At 46.1% G+C, this 17515-nt stretch overlaps 1 protein-coding gene across 1 annotated transcript in view; it reads right to left on the minus strand.

Moving 5' to 3' along the window:
- Positions 1–17515, minus strand: part of LOC115619110 (transcription factor RFX3-like) — a 165545-nt gene that overhangs the window by 108795 nt on the left and 39235 nt on the right. Inside the window, exon 3 of the mRNA XM_030511155.1 lies at positions 8722–8819. Within this exon, the coding sequence (XP_030367015.1) occupies positions 8722–8819 (98 nt within the window). The remainder of the gene's footprint in view (positions 1–8721; positions 8820–17515) is intronic.

Below are 17515 nucleotides of genomic sequence, written 5' to 3' on the forward strand. Positions count from 1 at the left end.
CTGCAAAAAATAAAATATTTCTTTCTTTTTAAGCAAATTGGCTAACTTTGCTAGCGGAAGTTCTTAATTACAGGATTCATCAATTATTCAAGTTGAAAAATGGCATTTCTCATATTAGGTGACTTCCATTAACCGTTAACCGTTAACTCTACCAAACATGGTGTTTTGCGTCATAAACAAAAGCCAGTCTTTACTTGGACTGCTTCTTCTTAGATGTAGTGGGGTAAAAAAAAAAAACCAACAAAAACCAACACACTTAAAGATAATATGATTTCCCTTTTCTAGTTTTTTCTTCCTTCATTACTGTAGCAGCATTCATTCTCCACCACCAAGATTTCACAGCACAGAGAGCAATCCTACCTTCTGTTAGTTAAACACATTCTTATATACTGCTTATTGAACACTGCACATCATTGCATTTTGTTCTTCAGAACTAAAATAAACAGCATGCTGGCAATGGTTCAGGGTACTTTGAGCTTACTTGAGGAAACTGCGGGATTGCAATAATTGCCATTCCCTGCAGGGTTTTGCTCTTTAAAAGCAAAAGCATTTACATTGAAGGTGGAAAATTCATGATGGAAGTTTTCAGGAGATTACTGATGTACCTGGAGGAATGCCAAAATGAATTTTCACTGCTGATCATAAGTTTCTTGAAAGGGTCCTAGGTGGTCAGGTCTGTTAAATCAGAAACTAAATAATTGTTACATAACATAGAATCCAAGAATAATTCAGGTTGGAAGGGACCTCAGGAGGTCTCAAGTCCAACCTCCTGCTCAAAGCGTGGTCGACGCTGAATTCAGACAGTTTGCTCAGGGCTTTACCCAGTTGGGTCTTGAAAACATCTAAGGACAGAAACTACACAAACCTCTCTGGGCAACCAGTTGCACTGCTTAACTGCCCTCCTGGGTTGTTTGTGCTCTGCTTTGTTGTCCCTCTAGCAGATATTGGGGTTGTTCAAGTCTTTCATGAGAATCAGAGCCTGTGAACATGAGGCTTATTCCAGTTGCCTGAAGAAGACCTTTACATGGCAAGGTCTTGGTAGAGGTGGGAGGTGCAGGGATGGCTTCTATGAGAAGATACCAGAAGCTGCCCCCATGTCGGAAAGAGCCAGTTTCAGCCGGCTCCGAGATGGACCTGCCGCTGGCCAAAGTCTGAGTCAACCGGAGACATTGGTAGCGCCTCTGTGATAACATATTTAGGAAAGGATAATAACGGCTGCAAAACAGCAGCTGTGAGAGAAGCGTGAGAATATATGAGAGCGATAACTATGCCGGCACCAAGGTCACGGAAGAAGGAGGGGGAGGATGTGCTCCAGGTGCTGGAGCAGAGAATCCCCTGCAGGCCATGGTGAAGACCATGGTGAAGCACATTCTCACCCTGCAGCCCATGGAGCCGCTCCACCATGTGGAGCAGGTGGGTGTGCCCTGAAGGAAGCTGCAGCCTATGGAGAGCTCATGATAGAGTAGGCTCCTGGCAGGAACAGTGGCCCCGTGGAGAGGAGCCCACGCTGGAGCAGGTTTTCTGGCAGGACCTGTGACCCAGTGAGGAGACCCACACTGGAGCAGTCTGTTCTAAAGGACTGCACCCTGTGGAAAGGACCCATGCTGGAGCAGTTCGTGAAGAAGTACAGCCTGTGGGAAGGACCCACGTTGGAAAAGTTTGTGGAGGACTGTCTCACGTGGGTGGGGCCCCACACTGGAGCAGGGGAAGAGCTTGAGGAGGAAGGAGAGGCAAAGACAACATGTGATGAACTGACTGCAACCCCCATTCCTCATCCCCCTGCACCACTCAGAGGGAAGAGGTAGAAGAGTTGGGAGTGAACTTGAGCCTGGGAAGAAGCGGGGGGGGGGGGGGAGAGTGTTTTCAGATTTGTTCCTATTCCTCATTATCCTAGTCTGTTTAATTGGCAATACATTAAATTATTTTCCCCAAGCCAAGTCTGTTTTGCCTGTGACAGTAATTGCTGAATGATCTCCTTGTCCTTATCTCAACCCATGAGCTTTTCATCACATTTTTCTCCCCTGTTCTGTTGAGAAGGGGGAGTGATAGAGTAGTTTGTCGGGCACCTGTCAGCCAGCCAAGGCCAACCCACTACGAGACTTCATCTACTTCTTCCTGATCAGCCAGTCTGTATCAGATACTCACACCATCACCCACGTTGGTATGTCATCTAACCCGGACCCTCATCCTTCCCTAGGCAAAGCTCCATGCATTCCAGGTCCTCTTTCATATAGAGCATCTTCTTGTCTTGTTTTCCATAAAGATTCCGTATCCATCCATTGCAGCACTCCAGTTGTATGAGACATCCCACAATATCTCTCTGATCCCTGAGATCGTAGCCCTGCAAATGCTCACAGATGTCTAATTCCTCTTGTTTTTCCCCAAGTTGTGTGCATAGGTGTGCAGGCACTTCAAAGAGGCACCCAATCGTACCATTTTCTCCAAAAGGGCATGGAAGCTTTACCATAATGCTGATCTCCTGACACTTCCTATGCATGTGCTTGAAGTTTTGTTGATTACAAGGACCCTCCTGCTTATCCCACATCCTTTGCTTGCCCATTTGGTCTATGACTTTCTCACTTGACTGTTGTTCGTCACTTCCCCATCATTCCTAGCATAAAGCTCTCCTTACCAGGTTGTCCAGCCTGTTGGCAAAGCTGTTTGTGCCCCACTAGGTCATGTGGATCCTGTCTCTCTCTAGCAGTCCTCCATCCTCAAAGAAGATCCCATGGCCATAGTGGCACAAAGTCTAGTTGGAGGCCAGTAAATAGTGGTGTACCCCAGGGGTCAATACTGGATCCAATACTGTTCAATGTCTTCATTAGTGATCTGGATGATGGGGCAGAGTGTATCCTCAGCAAGTTGGCTGATGACACAAAACTGTGAAGAGTGGCTGATACATCACAGGGTTGCGCTGCCATCCAGAGGGACCTTGACAAGATGGAGAAATGGGCTGACAGGATCCTCATGTACGTCAACAAGGAGGAGTGCCAAGCCATGCCCCTGGGGAGGAACAATCCCATGCACCGATACATGCCGGAGGGGGCAGCCAGCTGAAAAACAGCTTTACAGAAAAGGATCTGGGGGTCCTTAAGAATGGCTTTTGACACAGCCTCCCATAATCTCCTTATTAGCAAATTGTTGAGATATGGGTTGATGTAATGAATGATAAAGTGGGTGGAAAATTTCCTGGATTGCTGGTCTCTAGAAGTTGTGATCTGTTGTGCAGAGTCCAGTACCTAGCAGGGTCTCTCAGGGATCAGTACTGGGACCAATGCTGTTTAAAGTCTTCATTAGTGACCTGGATGATGGGACAGAATGCACTCTCGGCAAGTTTGTAGGTGACACCAAATGGTGGTGGGGAGGTGGTGCTCAAGATACTGGATGTCAAAGGGACCTGGAAAGGCTAGAGAAATGGTTTGATGGCATGCTTATGGTTTAACACAGATAAATGCCAAGACTTGCATCTGAGATGGAATAACCCCATGCAACAATCCAGACTGGAAGTCTGACTGTCTACAAAGAAACTTTGCAGAGAAGAACCTGAGGGTCCTGGTAGAAAGCAAATTGAATATGAGCTAGCATCATTTTGGCTCTTTGTTAGATTTGTGTGTCTACCACCGTACTTTGTTCTTTCCATCCACTGGTCCTTGCAGCAAAGAAAGACAAATGCATCCTGGGCTGTATTACCAAGAGTGCAGCCAGCAGGTTGAGGGAAGTGATCCTTATCCTCTGTTTAGCCCAGGGAAGACTGTATCTGGAGTCCTGTGTCCAGTTTGGGGCTCCCTGGTACAAGAGAGACATGGACATACTGGAGCGAGTCCAGCAGAGGGCAACCAAGATGGTCAGGGGGCTGGAGAACATGACATAAGAGGCTGAGAGAACTAGGCCTGTTCAGCTTGGAGAAGAGAAAGGGGATACTTTTTTGTTCTGTACAAACCATGGGAAGAGACAGAGAAGATAGATAGAACCAGACACTTCTCAGAGGTGCACAGCAATAGGACAGGAGGCAATGAACACAAGCTGTAATATGGGAAGTTCTGAATAGAAATTAGGAAAATACATTTTTTCCATGAGGGTGGTCAAATACAGGAACAGGTTGCCCAGAAAGGGTGTGGAACCTCTATCCTTGGAGGCCTACACAACTCCATGGGACATGTCCCTGAGCAACATGATCTAATTAGACCTGCTTTGTGCAGAGGGTTGGACTAGATCACCTCTGAGGTCCCTTATAAACTAAATTTTTCTATGGTAAATTATCCACGATACTAAAATACAGTGTACTGGTGGATGAAATAGCACTATAAGTTATGTTGTGTCACTCAGCTCCTCCTTCCATCTCCTTTTAAGGTACTATCTACAAATGAAATAGTTAGCAGTTATATCAGGAAAATCCTATAGGCATCATCATCTGTATGTAGACAACTTTTCTGGGATGTGTATCCATTCAGTGTTTTTATTTTTGTTTTGTTTTTTAAAGTTCCTTTTCCAAGACAACCATGCATTTTGGGTCTTTGTTAGAATCATAGAATCATAGAATGGTTAAGGTTGGAAAGGACCTTAAGATCATCTAGTTCCAACACCCCTGCCATGGGCAGGTATGCCTCACCCTAGACCATGTCGCCCAAGGCTCTGTCCAACCTGGCCTTGAACGCTGCCAGGGATGGAGCATTTACCACTTCTTTGGGCAACCTGTTCCAGTGCCTCATCACCCTCACGGTAAAGAACTTCTTCCTTATATCTAACCTGATTTGTATGTCTGCCACCATACTTTCTTTTTTCCACCCACTGGTTCTTGGCTCTTGCCTTTACAGTCATTTCCACCAGCTCTTTATCTAAGATGAGAACCCTTTCCTGCTTACTGGATCACAGTCCCAGTCTTCTTAACCAGCCAACTCATGTTTGCCTTTCCTCCTCTCTGACTGGCCCTAGTTACTATTTTCATGTGTAACTAAGTGATCTCTTGGGAGGGCTCGAGGGCTGTGTTAGAATCAGGCTAACACATAGCCATAAAAGGAGAGTGTTAATAGTCATAGAACATTTTCCATTCCCACAGCAGGTTTAGTACTTGATACTTTCTCTGTTGTAATAAGATAGCTTCAACCATATATCCTAGGCCCTGTATATGGAATGGAATAGAATAGACTCTTTGTTCATAGATTAGGTACCAGAACACAGAATTGATATAATTAATAGCAGAAGCAGCAGCTGCAAGGAGATGCCCCATTTAGGATCACCTGGAGCACATCCATTGGTCTTTGGAGCATTTAACATATAAATAGAGGAAACCAAACATAATCCTCTGCTTAATGTATTTGAGCTATAAACTCAGGCAAAATTTCATGAACTGCAATAAACCACACACTCCCAACATCACTGCTCAGTTTCAAGTCCATAATTGAAAGAGTAAAAGTACTAGAGCTTTTAAAAGAAAATCTTAGATAAGCGTAGATGAAGAAATTTGTTTTCTTTTGTCTTAACAGTTCAATGTCTTTAGCTGACATTTTCCAAAAACAAGTTAGCCTGATAAGTTATTCTACATACAAGTTTTCAGTCTTTGATTACAGTTTAACAATGTTATGAGTGACTTTCAGTTTTTACAGTATCTTAAACAAGAATGCATTGGTCATTCTTAATAATAATCATGTCTTAATAGACCCATTTAGGACAAAAGATATTGATTATATATTATAAGAGCAAAGAAAATCAGGCAACAAGAGAGTGTGTGGGAAAAGGTTAACTGAAGAATGAATTTGGCAAAATATGCCAGTGAAGAGGATGCTGTAGTCTGAACCCAATGGTGGTGTTGACTTTTTTGTGTCAATGCCAGATTATCATTAATAAATACATATTTGCTGGCACCAAACAAGCTTTCTACATGTTTTTTGCTTCTTCATTAACCTTATAACACATCAAAAATGTCAAGAGGATATATTTAGAGGTACTGGAAAAAGAGGGAGGGAAGGTCCTCCCTGAGCAATTTTGAAGTTAGCCCTACTCTGAGTGTGTGTGTGTTATACCATATAACCTCCAGACGTCTCTTTTGACCTAAATTATTCTATGATTTTAAGTTTTCACGTGGGAGAAAGGAACTTGATGTCAGAAAAGCATGTTCATCAAAGCAAGAAAAGAAGAGTCTGAGAGAAGCAAATGGAAGCTACGTGCTCAAGAGTGTTGCATCCCGACTAGAAGAAAGTGCAGCAGGAGGGCCAGGAGACCTCCATGGATGGACAAGGAGCTGCTGAGGAAACTTAGAGGGGAAAAAAGAAGCTTATAGAAGGTGGAAGCGAGGACAGGCAGCCTGGGAAGAATATAGGAGCATTGCCCGGGAAGCTAGGGACCAGGTTAGGAAAGCTAAGGCCCAGCTAGAATTAAGTTTGGCAAGGGATGTAAAAGATAACAGGAAAGGATTCTATAGATACGTAGCAAATAAAAGACAGGCTAGGGACAATGTGGGCCCTCTCCGGAAGCTATTGGGAGAACTGGCTACCACGGATTTGGAGAAGGCTGAGGTTCTTAATGACTTCTTTGCCTCAGTCTTCACTAGCAAATGCTCTGACCACACAACCCAAGTCTTGGAAAGCAAATGCAGGGACTGTGAGAATGAAGACCTTAGGCCCACTGTAGGAGAGGATCAGGTTCGAGAGCATCTTAAGAACCTGAACATGCACAAGTCCATGGGACCTGATGAAATCCATCCACGGGTCCTGAAGGAGCTGGCGAATGAAGTTGCTAAACCACTGTCCATCATATTCGAAAAATCCTGGCAGTCAGGTGAAGCTCCCGATGACTGGAAGAAGGGTAATATAACCCCCATTTTCAAGAAGGGGAAGATGGAAGACCCAGGGAACTACAGACCAGTCAGTCTCACCTCTGTGCCTGGCAAAATCTTGGAACAGTTTCTCCTGCAAAACATGCTAAGGCACATGAAAAACAATGAGGTGGTTGGTGACAGCCAACATGGCTTCACTAAGGGGAAATCCTGCCTGACCAATTTGGTGGCCTTCTATGATGGAGCCACGGAACTGATGGACAGGGGCAGAGCAGTTGATGTCATCTACCTGGACTTGTGCAAAGCGTTTGACACTGTCCCGCATGACATCCTTGTCTCTAAATTGGAGAGACATCAATTTGATAGATGGACCACTCGGTGGATAAAAAACTGGCTCGATGGCTGCACGCAAAGAGTTGTGGTCAATGGCTCGATGTCCAGTTGGAAACCTGTAACGAGTGGTGTCCCTCAGGGATCGGTGTTGAGACCGGTCCTGTTCAACATCTTTGTCGGCAACATGGAGAGTGGGATTGAGTGCGCCCTCAGCAAGTTTGCTGACGACACCAAGCTGTGTGGTTCGGTTGAGACGCTGGAGGGAAGGGATGCCATCCAGAGGGACCTTGACACGCTTGTGAGGTGGGCCAATGCCAACCTTATGAAGCCAAGTGTAAGGTCCTACACCTGGGTCGGGGCAATCCCAGGCACAGCTACAGGTTGGGCGGAGAAGAGATTCAGAGCAGCCCTGCAGAGAAGGACTTGGGGGTGTTGGTTGATGAGAAGCTTAACATGATCTGGCAGTGTGCGCTTGCAGCCCAGAAAGCCAACCGTATCCTGGGCTGCATCAAAAGAAGCATGACCAGCAGGTCAAAGGAGGTGATCCTGCCCCTCTACTCTGCTCTCGTGAGACCTCACTTGGAGTACTGTGTACAGTTCTGGTGTCCTCAACATAAAAAGGACATGGAGCTGTTGGAGCGAGTCCAGAGGAGGGCCACGAGGATGATAAGAGGACTGGAGCACCTCCCGTATGAAGACAGGCTGAGAGAGTTGGGGCTGTTCAGCCTGGAGAAGAGAAGGCTGCATGGAGACCTCATAGCAGCCTTCCAGTACCTGAAGGGGGCCTATAAGGATGCTGGGGAGGGACTCTTCCTTAGGGACTGTAGTGGTAGGACAAGGGGTAATGGGTTCAAACTTCAACAGGGGAAGTTTAGATTAGATATAAGGAAGAAGTTCTTTACAGTGAGGGTGGTGAAGCACTGGAATGGGTTGCCCAGGGAGGTTGTGGATGCTCCATCCCTGGCGGTGTTCAAGGCCAGGTTGGACAGAGCCTTGGACCACGTGGTTTAGGGCAAGGTGTCCCTGCCCACGGCAGGGGTGTTGGAACTAGATGATCTTAAGGTCCTTTCCAACCCTTACGATTCTATGATTCTATGATTCTATGATTCTATATTTTCGTTCCTCTCCCTTCCTTCCTTTGGAAAAAAAAGAAATATGTATCTCATTGCACTAAACACAATAAAGAAATTACTTTTCTTTTTGCAAGCAATGACTGCAGCTGACTCAGCAATTTAAGAAATTGCCAGTAGAATTTTAACTAGAAGAATAGGAGGCCCACATGAAGCCTTATTACACAGATGATCATGTTATGACAAGTTTAGATAATCCTTTCTATCAGCATAAATTAAAACTTGTCCATAAACAACAAAATGCTGCTTTTATAGCTTCACAATATATCCATCTGTAACGATTACCTGAATTCATTTTAGATTGTGATGTGAATTCAACTTGTTTTCACCCAAATAATGATTTAAAATGACAAAAAAAGTTTTTGTTCAAACATTTTTCTTTGCTACTTAAAATACAATAGCCCATATGATGTTATTAAAAGAATGTGCGTTTAACTTCATAATTTAGTAACCATTCTAATTTTGATCAATAACCAACTTACTTACATAGTTCCATTTGTGTAGACTGTGTCACTTCCCTCTACATACTGAACCTGGGCTGGGTAGACATGCTGTACCTGTTGCACAGTCTGTACTTGCTGTACCTGTAAACAAAACCACCAAAAATAAAGGACAGATTACATTATAAAAAGAATGACTAGTGCTTCAGTGCATCTAATGATTTCTAAAAAATACTCTTAGTCATGGACATCCCTGTTCATACAACTGCTAAATAACACTGAATGTAATATTGTGCTGCAAGTCTATAATATGCTAAGTGGAGTAGTAACACTGGAGATGCATGCCCTTGAGACTATGGGTATTTCAAATGCCAAAGACAGAACCATCTGGAAAGCACAAGAACTATATGCTTCATGCCAAGATTAAGAACTATATTTAGTAAAGAAGAAAACTTCATTTAGTCATCTAAATGCTGCTTTTCTGTTTGTTGTTTTTTTGAGGTAGTGGTATGCTGTGGTTTAAGCCCAGCTGGTAACTTGGAACCACGCAGCCGCTCGCTCACTCCCCCCCTTACTCCTCTCCCTGCTCCCGGAGGGATGGAGAGCAGAACCAAAAGAATGTAACTCCCATGGGTTGAGATAAGAGCAGTCCAGTAACTAAGGTATAATACAAACCCACTACTACTACCACCACCAATAATAATAATGATAAGGGAAATAACAAGGGGAGAGGATATAATCGCTCACCACCTGCGGATCGATACCCAGCCCGACCAGAGCAGTGATCTGGGCCTTCCGGGTAACTCCCCCCGGTTTCTATACTGGGGATGACATGCTGTGGTAGGGAATACCCCTTTGGCCACTTTGGGTCAGGTGTCCTGTCTCTGCTTCCTCCCAGCTTCCCCTCCTCCCTGGCAAAGCATGAGACTGAGAAAGTCCTTGGTCAGAGTAAACATTACTTAGCAACAACTACAACCAACGGTGTTATCAGCATTGTTCCCGGGCTGAAAGTCAAAAACAGAGCACTGCAACAGCTACTAAGGAGAAAAAATGACTGCTACAGCTGAACCCAGGACAGTATCCAACTGTTATTCCATACCATTCACATCATGTTCAGATCCCACATTTCTCAATATACCATTGCTTTTGTCTCATATATACATATATACATTCACCCACACCCACACACAAAGAGAGAGATATCATTCCTTAGACCATGGGCCAATCCCTAAAAAGTTGCTGAATTCATTCAGTGCATGATGTCAGGCTCCACCTCTTGTAACAGCCTTTCGGGGCAGGAGGGATGGTGTGTAGTGTTGGGTTGTTGCCTGCTGATGACACTGCCGAACTCATCTGGTCACTGCTGAGCTCGTCTGGTTTTGTCAAAATTCATTCTTTGTTGGGGTGATGATCAGAGGGAAGTCAGGGTCACTTGCTGGTGACCTGAAGATATCTAGCTGGTGGGCTATAAAAGTGTTATAGAGCAGGCAACAGCATACAATTGAGTTCATTGGCTGTTTTCCCCCCAAATTAAATCCCCTTGACATACACATCGCACTTGCCCATCTTCCTGCATTACCCACCAAGTATATCCAGGTCCCTGAGCAAAAGCAATCCCACGAGTGGGTTTGCCTTTACCTGAAACAGGAATAACCCAGACTGTCTTCCCCAACAAATTCTTTATGTGCACCACAGAAACTTTATCCCCCTCTACCGTATATAAAAGGTCTGATTGGGTGGGGACAGCCCTGTTGCCAGATCCCCTACTGTTGACCAACCAGGTGGCTTTTGGTAAATGTGTATCCCAGTGTTTGAAAGTCCCACCACCCGTTGCTCTCAGTGTAGTTTTTAACAGCCCATTGTACAGTTCATTTTTCCCAGAGGCTGGTGCATGGAAGGGGATGTGATATACCCACTCAATGCCATGCTCTTTGGCCCAAGTGTCTATAAGGTTGTTCCGGAAATGAGTCCCATTGTCTGACTCAATTCTCTCTGGGGTGCCGTGTCGCCACAAGACTTGTTTCTCAAGGCCCAGGATAGTGTTCCGGGCAGTGGCATGGGGCACAGTGTATGTTTCCATCCGTCCGGTGGTTGCTTCCACCATGGTGAGTACATAGCACTTGCCTTGGCGGGTTGGTGGGAGTGTGATATAGTCAATCTGCCAGGCCTCCCCATACTTGTACTTCAGCCATCGTCCTCCATACCAGAGAGGCTTTAACCCCCTGGCTTCTTTAATTGCAGCATGTTTCGCATTCATGAATAACCTGGGCAATAGTGCCCATTGTTAAGTCCACACCTCGATCATGTGCCCATCTACATGTTGCACCTCTGCCTTGATGGCCCGAGGAGTCATGGGCCCGCCAGACTAAAAATAATCCACCCTTATGTTGCCAACCTAAGTCCATCTGAGCCACTTCAATCTTAGCAGCTTTATCCACTTGCTGGTTGTTCTGGTGTTCCTCAGTGTCCCAACTCTTGGGTACATATGCATCTACGTGGCGTACCTTCACCACCAGGTTCTGCACCCGGGCGGGGACATCTTACCACAATTCAGCAGCAGAGATAGGTTTACCTCTGCATTGCCAGTTACTCTGCTTCCATTGCTGCAACCACCCCCACAGGGCATTTGCCACCATCCATGAGTCAGTAGAGAGATAAAGTACTGGCCATTTTTCTTGTTCAGCAATGTCCAAGGCCAGCTGGATGGCTTTCACCCCTGCAAACTGACTCATTCACCCTCTCCTTCAGCAGTTTCTGCAACTTGTCTCAGGGGACTCCACACAGCTGCCTTCAATCTCTGATGCTTTCCCACAATACAGCAGGACCCATCAGTAAACAAGGCATATAGCTTTTCACTCTCTGACAGTTCATTATATGGTGGGGCCTCTTCAGCACACATCACCTCCTCTTCTGGTGACATCCAAAAATCTTTGCCTTCTGGCCAGTCCATGATGACTTCTAGAATTCCTGGACACCTGGAATTTCCTATTCAAGCTCACTGTATTGTGTAGCCGACATACTCCATGTGGCATCAGTTGCATGATGGGTAGAGGAGACCCTGCCTTTGAACATCCAGCCCAGCACAGGCAACCGGGGTGCCAGGAGGAGCTGTGCTTCAGTTCCAATCACTTCTGAAGCAGCTCGAACCCCTTCATGGGCTGCCAGCATCTCTTTCTCACTGGGAGTGTAGTTGGCCTCAGACCCTCTGTATCCCTGACTCCAAAAGCCGAGGGGTCGACCTCGAGTCTCCCCTGGAGCTTTCTGCCAGAGGCTCCAGGTAGGACCATTCTCCCTGGCTGCGGTATACAGCAAATTTTTCACATCTGGCCTGGGCCAAGGGCTGGTGCAAGGGCTACAGCATGAACTATTTCTCGTTTAATTTGTTCAAAGGCTTGTTATTGCTCAGGGCCCTATTTGAAACCATTCCTCTTCCATGTCACGTGATAGAGATGGCTTACAATCAGACTGTTATTTGGGATGTGCATTCTCCAGAACCCCACAACACCTAAGAAAGCTTGTGTTTCTTTCTTGTTAGTTGGTGGAGACATTGCTGTTATCTTGTTGATCACATCTCTGGGGATCTGGCCAGATCCGCCTTGCCATTTTATTCCCCAAAATTGGATCTCCTGTGCAGGTCCCTTGACCTTACTCCGTTTTATGGCAAAACCAGACTTCAGAAGGATTTGGATTATCTTCCTCCCTTTCTCAAAAACTTCTTCCTCTCTATCACCCCACATGATGATGTCATCAATGTATTGCAGGTGTTCTGGAGCTTGCCCCTGTTCCAGTGCAGTCTGGATCAATCCATGGCAGATGGTAGGGCTGTGTTTCCACCCCTGGGGCAGTCGGTTCCAAGTGTACTGGATGCCCCTCCAAGTGAAAGCGAATTGAGGCCTGCACTCTTCTGCCAAAGGGATTGAGAAAAATGCATTGACAATATCACTTGTGGCATCCCACTTGCCTGCCTTTGACTCCAGTTCATATTGAAGTTCCAGCATGTCTGGTATGGCAGTACTCAATGGTGGCGTGAGTTCGTTCAGGCCACGATAGTCTACTGTTAGTCTCCACTCTCCATTAGACTTTTGCACTGGCCATATGGGGCTATTAAAGGGTGAGCGGGTCCTGCTGATCACTCCTTGGCTCTCCAGTCTATGGATCAGCTTATGGATGGGAATCAGGGAGTCTCGGTTGGGGCGATATTGCCGCCGGTGCACTGTTGTGGTCGCAATTGGCACTTGTTGTTCTTCAACCTTCAGCAACCCCACAACAGAAGGATCCTCTGAGAGACCAGGCAGGGTGGACAGCTGCTTCATTTCCTCTGTCTCCAAGGGAGTGATACCAAAAGCCCATCTGTACCCTTTTGGGTCTTTGAAGTACCCTCTCCTGAGGTGGTCTATGCCAAGGATGCATGGAGCCCTTGGACCAGTCATAATGGGGTGCTTTTGCCACTTCCTCCCAGTCAGGCTGATTTCAGCTTCCAGTACAGTGAACTCTTGGGATCCTCCTGTCACTCCAGAAATATAAATGGGTTTCACCCCTCGATACCTTGATGGCATCAGGGTACGCTGTGCACCGGTATGTACTAGAGCCTTATACTTCTGTGGGACTGATGTGCCAGGCCATCTGATCCACACAGTCCAGTAAACCCGATTATCCCTCTCCTCCACCTGGCTGGAGGCAGGGCCCCTCTAATAGTGATCATAAGATTTTCCACTTATGTCTTGTCAAAAGGGATTAGTATTCCTTATCACAGGAGCTGAAGCCAAATCAGCTCTTTCACTCCATCTGAGAAACTGCTCACCAGAGACTGGTGTAGCAGCTTTCCTGGGAGGATCATCCTTGACCATTGTTCTCCTCTTCAGTTCACACACCTGTTCCTCCAGAAATGAGGTAGGTTTTCTGTCCCACTTTCTGATGTCTTCTCCGTGATCCTGCAGGTAATATCATAAGGTGGCCCGTGGCGCATACGTCCTGTATTTTCTCTCTCGAGCAGTAGGGTGCCTTCTGGTAATATTTGAGACATGGGATGGTACACGTGGAGAGCTGGACAGATTGGATAAATCATCTCTCAATTGTTTGAACTCCTGGGACAGTTTTTCCAGAGCTGAAATGATGGAAGGGGTGAGATTGTCTTCGAACTCTCGGAGTTGACGAGTCACTTCATCCACTTTTGGTGGTGCTATGTCATTCCAGGTCATTGATGCCAATGAGTGGGCATATGATGATGGTGCACTCCGTGTAAGTTTCCGCCACATGCGTCGTGTAAATTTAACTTCATATGGATCTACGGATGCATTCCCGGCATCTGGCCTACGATAGATCATCTCTAGAATGGCTGATTCCCTCAGGGACTGGATGCCTCTCTCTATCGTGGTCCACTTGGCTGAGCGACTCATAACATTGTCCTTGTAGGGAAACCTTTCCTTCACAGCTGCCAAGACCCACCTCCAAAGGCTGAGGGCTCTCTTCTCTCTTGCAATCGCTTTGTCATTTCCTCCTTCCCTGGCAAGTGATCCCAGCTGCTTGGCTTCCCTACCTTCTAGTTTGTGACCATCGGCCCCATTGTCCCAGCATCGGAGCAACCAGGTGACGATATGCTCCCCTGGATGATGGCTGAAATCTTTTCGCATATTCTGCAGCTTGGTCGGGGTCCGGGGTCGAGAAGTCACCTCTTCTTCTTCTTTATCATCCTCTGATTCATGTAGCAATAACTCTTGTTCAGATGCCGTCCCCTGTAGTAAGTGCATTGTGTCTTCATCTTTCTTCACTGCAGGGGTTGCTCTTTGTGCCTCTCGTTTGCTTTTCCCCTTGCTTACAGGGGCAACAGATATTGTCACAAACTGGCCATTTGGTTTAGCTGCAGTGTTTATCACTGTGGTTGGAGTGGCTGCAGTGTCTGCCACTAGGGTTGGAGTGGCTGCAGTGCCTGTTGCCAGGGTTGGTGCAGCTGCTGTGCTTGGGGGTTGAGTAACACCAACAGCTGTGTCGTCTGTTGCTGTCAGGGTTTGGGTAGCTGCTGTGCTTGTCACTGGGACTGGTGTAGCTGTGGTGCTTGGAGTAGCTGCATTGTCTGTTGCTGTTGGGGTTTGAGTAGCTGCTGTGCTTGTCACTGGGGTTGGTGTAGCTGCTGTACTTGGAGTTGGAGTAGCTGCGTTGTCTGTTGTGGTCAGGGTTTGAGCAACTGCTGTGCTTGTCCCTGGGGTTGGTGTAGCTGCTGTACTTGGAGTTGGAGTAGCTGCGTTGACTGTTGTGGTCAGGGTTTGAGCAACTGCTGTGCTTGTCCCTGGGGTTGGTGTAGCTGCTGTGCTTGGAGTTGGAGTAGTTGCGTCATCTGTTGCTTTGCCATCAGATCCAGAGACATCTTTTTCCCTTTGAAGGTGCTGGATAGTGTTGAGCAGGGCTCTGTAGGCGCAGGCCAAGCCCCAGCACGTTGCAGCGAGTTGTCCCTCTCTGGTATAACCAGAACGACAGCACACCTCGTTTAAATGTTTTACTAGTTTTTCCGGATTTTGCACTTGTTCAGGGGTGAAGTTCCAAAGCACTGGAGGCGCCCACTGGCCTAGATACTTGCCCATACTATCCCACACACCCTGCCACTCATGACTGTCCAGCCTCAGGGAAAATCTCTTGGTGGTCCTCCTATATCATCGTCTAACCCTAGACCAGACTTGAACCCGACACTGCTTAACTTTCGAGATCAGATGAAATAGGGTGTTCCCGGGGTGGGATGGCCATGGGTAAAACACACTCCCTATGTGTGCCAACATGCTGATCCCCAGCACAATCAGCAGGCAGGTCTCAAGGATATTCAAAGGCCATCCAAAACCTTCAGAACTCTCAAATGCTGTTGTATATAGCCTGGCGGGGGAGCAGGGGGTGTAAGGGAATGCCTCCTTCATAGGTTGACCCCCCGAGGAGAAAAAAAAAAGATATGTAATTGCTAAAAAATTTCCTTATATACCTCCCAAAGTACAGAGGTGATGGCCATGCTGGGAGTGCAAGCCAGACCAGTTTCATGATCAATGGGTCTACTGCATTTCAAGTCATTACCATGAAGTACAGTGAAACAATAACCTTAGCCCAAGCTCCCCAGCCAATGAACACTAAAACAGCAAAAACTAGCTGTAACTAAGGTACGACATGCTGAAACTCTGAGATCAAGCGCAACAACTCTGAGAGCCAATAAATCAACATTGTGACAAGTGACTATTAATCTGAAACAATGAATGCTTATCACAAATAAGATTAGACACACTCTGGTCAGATCTGTCGTTATCTCAACCCTTCAAGCCCCACATTGGGCGCCACAAAGAACTGTCGTGGTTTAAACCCAGCCAGTAACTCGGAACCACACAGCCGCTCGCTCACTCCCCCCCTTCTTCCTCCCCCTGCTCCCGGAGGGATGGGGAAGAGAATCAAAAGAATGTAAATCCCACGGGTTGAGATAACAACAGCCCAGTAACTAAGGTATAAAACAAAACCACTACTACCACCACCAATAATAATAATGATAAGCGAAATAACAAGGGGAGAGGATACAATTGCTCACCACACGCCGACCGATACCCAGCCCAACCCGAGCAGTGATCTGCCCCTTCCGGGTAACTCCCCCCGGTTTCTATACTGGGCATGATGTGCTGTGGTATGGAGTACCCCTTTGGCTAGTTTGGGTCAGGTGTCCTGTCTCTGCTTCCTCCCAGCTTCCCCTCCTCCCTGGCAAAGCATGAGACTGAGAAAGTCCTTGGTCGGAGTAAACATTACTTAGCAACAACTAAAAACATTGGTGTTATCAGTGTTGTTCCCAGGCTGAAAGTCAAAAACACAGCACTGCACCAGCTACTGAGAAGGAGAAAAAATGAGTGCTACAGCTGAACCCAGGACATGGTGGTGGTTCGTTGTGGTTTATTTTACTTCAATTTAACTCTATAGAACACAAGCCTCTAAAACACAAATTACATTTGCTGTTAACAGGCAACCTTTGACCTGTCGGAGTAGGTCCTAAAAGAAATAATTCAGTGTAATCTTAGAAGAGTCCGGTTCTCGTGCATGTAATGCATCATCTACAAGAGCTCTTTAAGAACATTTTAGTTAGAAAACCTTCATTATCCTCACTACACTCTATAAAATTCTTATTCCTCCTTTTCTACCATTAACTCATATAATTTGAATCAAAATTGTAAACTTAATTTCTAAACCTAATGTACTGGTTTTGTCTGTGATAGAGTTAAATTTCTTCATAATAGCTAGTATGGGCTATGTTTTGGATTTGTGCTGGAAACAGGGATCTTTTAGTACTGAGCAGTTCTTGCACAGTGTCAAGGGTTTTTCAGCTTCTCACACCACCCTGCCAGCAAGTAGGCTGGGGATGCACAAGAAGTTGGAAGGGGACACAGGTGGGACAGATGACCCCAACTGACCAAAGGGATATTCCATACCATATGACATCATGTCCAGCAATAAAACTTGGGGGGAGGTTGGCAGGGGGGTTGCTGCTTGGGGACTAGCTGGGCATTGGTCAGTTGGTGGTGAGCACCATTTGTCTTTTTGGGGTTTCATTTTTCTCTCTCTCTTTGGTGTTTGTTTGGGGTCTTTTCCTCTTTTCCTTACAATTTATTAATATTATTACTTTTTAATTATTAAACTGTTTTTATCTCAACTCATGAGTTTTCTCACTTTTGCCCTTCTGATTCTCTCCCCCATCCCATTGGGGGGAGTGAGTGAGTGGCTGTGTGGTGCTTAGTTACCGGCTGGGGCTAAACCACAACACCCAAGTAAAAATTTATATGAAACCTTAATTCTGAAAAAAAAAACCCTAACAAACAATAACCCACATTACTTTG

This window comes from Strigops habroptila, chromosome W, assembly GCF_004027225.2.
Source record: "Strigops habroptila isolate Jane chromosome W, bStrHab1.2.pri, whole genome shotgun sequence".
NCBI lineage: Eukaryota > Metazoa > Chordata > Aves > Psittaciformes > Psittacidae > Strigops > Strigops habroptila.